The 2,640-nt window shown below is 35.7% G+C and overlaps 1 protein-coding gene across 1 annotated transcript; it reads right to left on the reverse strand.

The window, feature by feature from the left end:
* Nucleotides 1-624: 624 nt before the first annotated feature.
* On the reverse strand, nt 625-1,566 carry LOC149289634 (adrenocorticotropic hormone receptor-like). The gene has a single exon (XM_089490433.1). The coding sequence runs from the start codon at nt 1,564-1,566 to the stop codon at nt 625-627; it is 942 nt and encodes a 313-aa protein (XP_089346559.1).
* Between the last annotated feature and the right edge of the window lie 1,074 nt (nt 1,567-2,640).

Below are 2,640 nucleotides of genomic sequence, written 5' to 3' on the forward strand. Positions count from 1 at the left end.
CTCAATCACTCACTCTTACTTACTCCCTACATGTTTCCCTACGTCTGCCGACCATTTCTGCTGCTAACCACTTTTGGTTTCGGCATCTTCTGGTTCTTCATCTTTTTTATCTTATCTTCGCTCTATCTTCAATCTGCTATCTTTGTTCAGCTCTCCGCAAAGATGCGGATGAATATAGCAGATTAAAGAAAAGTGAGAAGATAAAATTTAGAAGATAGAAGATGAAGAAGATGTGTAAGTGGTCGACAGAGAAGGTAGGGAAACATTTAGAGAGAATGAGAAAGGGCGTAAACGAGAATGAGTGTGTGAATCGAATGGGCAGGGAAGGTAATTCCCAAAAACCAATGTCCAAAAACAAACCCGAATTTTGTCCAAATAATTTTTAGCCCATTTGCACGTGTCTATTATGTATAATACCAAATAAAGCATTCAGTAGTAACAAAAAAGATAAGTGAATTTATATCTGAAATAAAGTGTTTTATGTATAACGTGTGCGAAAGTACTCATTTTGTTGGAGGGTACTTAAAAGAAAAGGTTTTCAGATTTTTCTACCTTTTGTTACCAAACTCACTTAATTCACCTAAGTAAAATTGTAATTGATTACATCAAAAGACGTGTGCTTTTTTATGTTGGAAACCAGCAGCATAGCATTTTTTTGAAAGTAATGCGTAATTCTGGGCTTCTGAACGCATAAATTAATGGATCAATGATTGAATTGCACATTATAAGTGTACAATTAATACTGAAAGTAGACATGTAGCATGCACAATAAGGATTGAGTGGGCAAAATGCATATAAAAGGAGATGAAGAAAGAATGGAGACCAGCAACATATAAATACCCCCAATAAAATAATAAGGGTAACAGCTCCTTTCATGTTAACTCTTTGTTGAACAGAATTCCATTGTCCAGAAAGTGAAGCAATTTTTTTAGCATGAGACTGTGCCAGCAAAAACATGTGGATGTAAAGACACACAATAAAAACTAGCAACAGAAAGAACATAACAGTGAAGCATATTATTATTGCTGCATCATGAAAAAACAAAGTTATTGCTATTCCAAATCCCCCACAAAATAACCAGATGCCAGCTAGAATTATGGCAGCTCTTCTTAGAGTCATAATATTATGATAACGCAAGGCATGGAAGATGGTAATGTATCTATCAGCTGCAATGGCAGATAGGCTAAATATTGAGCCAAGTAAAGACAATATGAAAATCCAGTCCATAACATCATCCATTTTTTTCTCAAACAGACCTTTACGCTCCAGATATCCATTGTTTGCCAAAATTATCATAATGGTCTCCAGAATTTTGTACAAACTGCTTAACATATCTGAAACAGCCAAGCTGCAAATGAAGAAGTACATGGGCAAGTGAAGGTTTTTATTTTTTATCACTGCAAGGAGGACCAGGAGGTTTTCCAGAACACCAATAGCTGAAATAGCAAAAAAAACTTCTTCTGGGACATTAAGACTTGGACAGGTTGTGCTATTTGCAGTTGAGACTGTCACATTCTTGATGTTAATACTTGGCCTTATTAGTTCTAACGATCTATCCATCTTCATAATGTCTAGGTTTTACCATTGAGTAACTAAATTGTGGAGTATTGGTATACTGTAAAGAGAGAAAACATATTTGAAATCAAATTAAAAACCAGTCTTATGGATAACAAGTGTTATTGTTTACAAAAAAGGAGTATTAACATTTTTATTATTTTTATTACAATTCTAAATTGAAATAAATCAAGCAGTGCTGACTTCAAAATACCCCCAATATAGTAAACTACAGCAAACATGTTGAAATATGAGATATTGATTGTGCTTAGCTAAATACACAGCTTAATGTCACCAAGTGGTATAGTTTATGCAAAACCAAACAGGAGAATCCATGGTTAAGTGAATAAAATTTTTCCATCCTCCACTATTCAGCATTTACATTTACTCTATTTTTGTTTGTCATGAATTTATTTAGTTTATTATTTTGACCTTTTCTGTGGTTTAAATGTGTGGTCAATAGATGAGTAAGCGGTAAATAATATGTGTCACCGGTGGCACTATTTGGATGCAGAAAGGACAGTGATTTTTCATTGTCCACACTCCTGACACAGGATAGACATCCCCGTTATTAAAGGGCTGTTCAATTTTTTTAATTATTAGATATTGGGGAAGTGAAGGTTGGATCAGGGGATTGAACATATGTACACTAAACAGCCCCCTGTCTTCATATACAACATATATATAGCATTGAATTATAAATTAATTTATGAAATGTAAAGGAAGGAAATAATTACATATTGTGAAGAACCATGTCTGATCTTCACTGTTATTATTATTATTATATTTATTTGTACCTTGTTTGAATGTGGCTGCAGCTCCAGCCTTCAAAGAGACGATCCTATAATCTGGCTGGGGCTCTTAATCAGCCAGCACAGCCCTGTCTGCCCAGACGGCACCCGCACTACAGGGGGGATAAAACAGGTGGGAGAAACCCATTGTATCCCTTAATCCCCTCACCTGATACATTCCCTGTATACCGATGGGATTTGTGAGGGGATGTGGCTGATGGGATTTGTGATGGGATGTGGCTGATAGGATTGGGGGTTGGGTTGGGGGACAGTGAATGGAGATTGTATATAAATT

Source organism: Sceloporus occidentalis, unplaced genomic scaffold (genome assembly GCF_023333645.1).
Source record: "Sceloporus occidentalis isolate IW3139 unplaced genomic scaffold, rSceOcc1.0.p SCAF_44, whole genome shotgun sequence".
NCBI classification, from domain to species: Eukaryota; Metazoa; Chordata; class Lepidosauria; order Squamata; family Phrynosomatidae; genus Sceloporus; species Sceloporus occidentalis.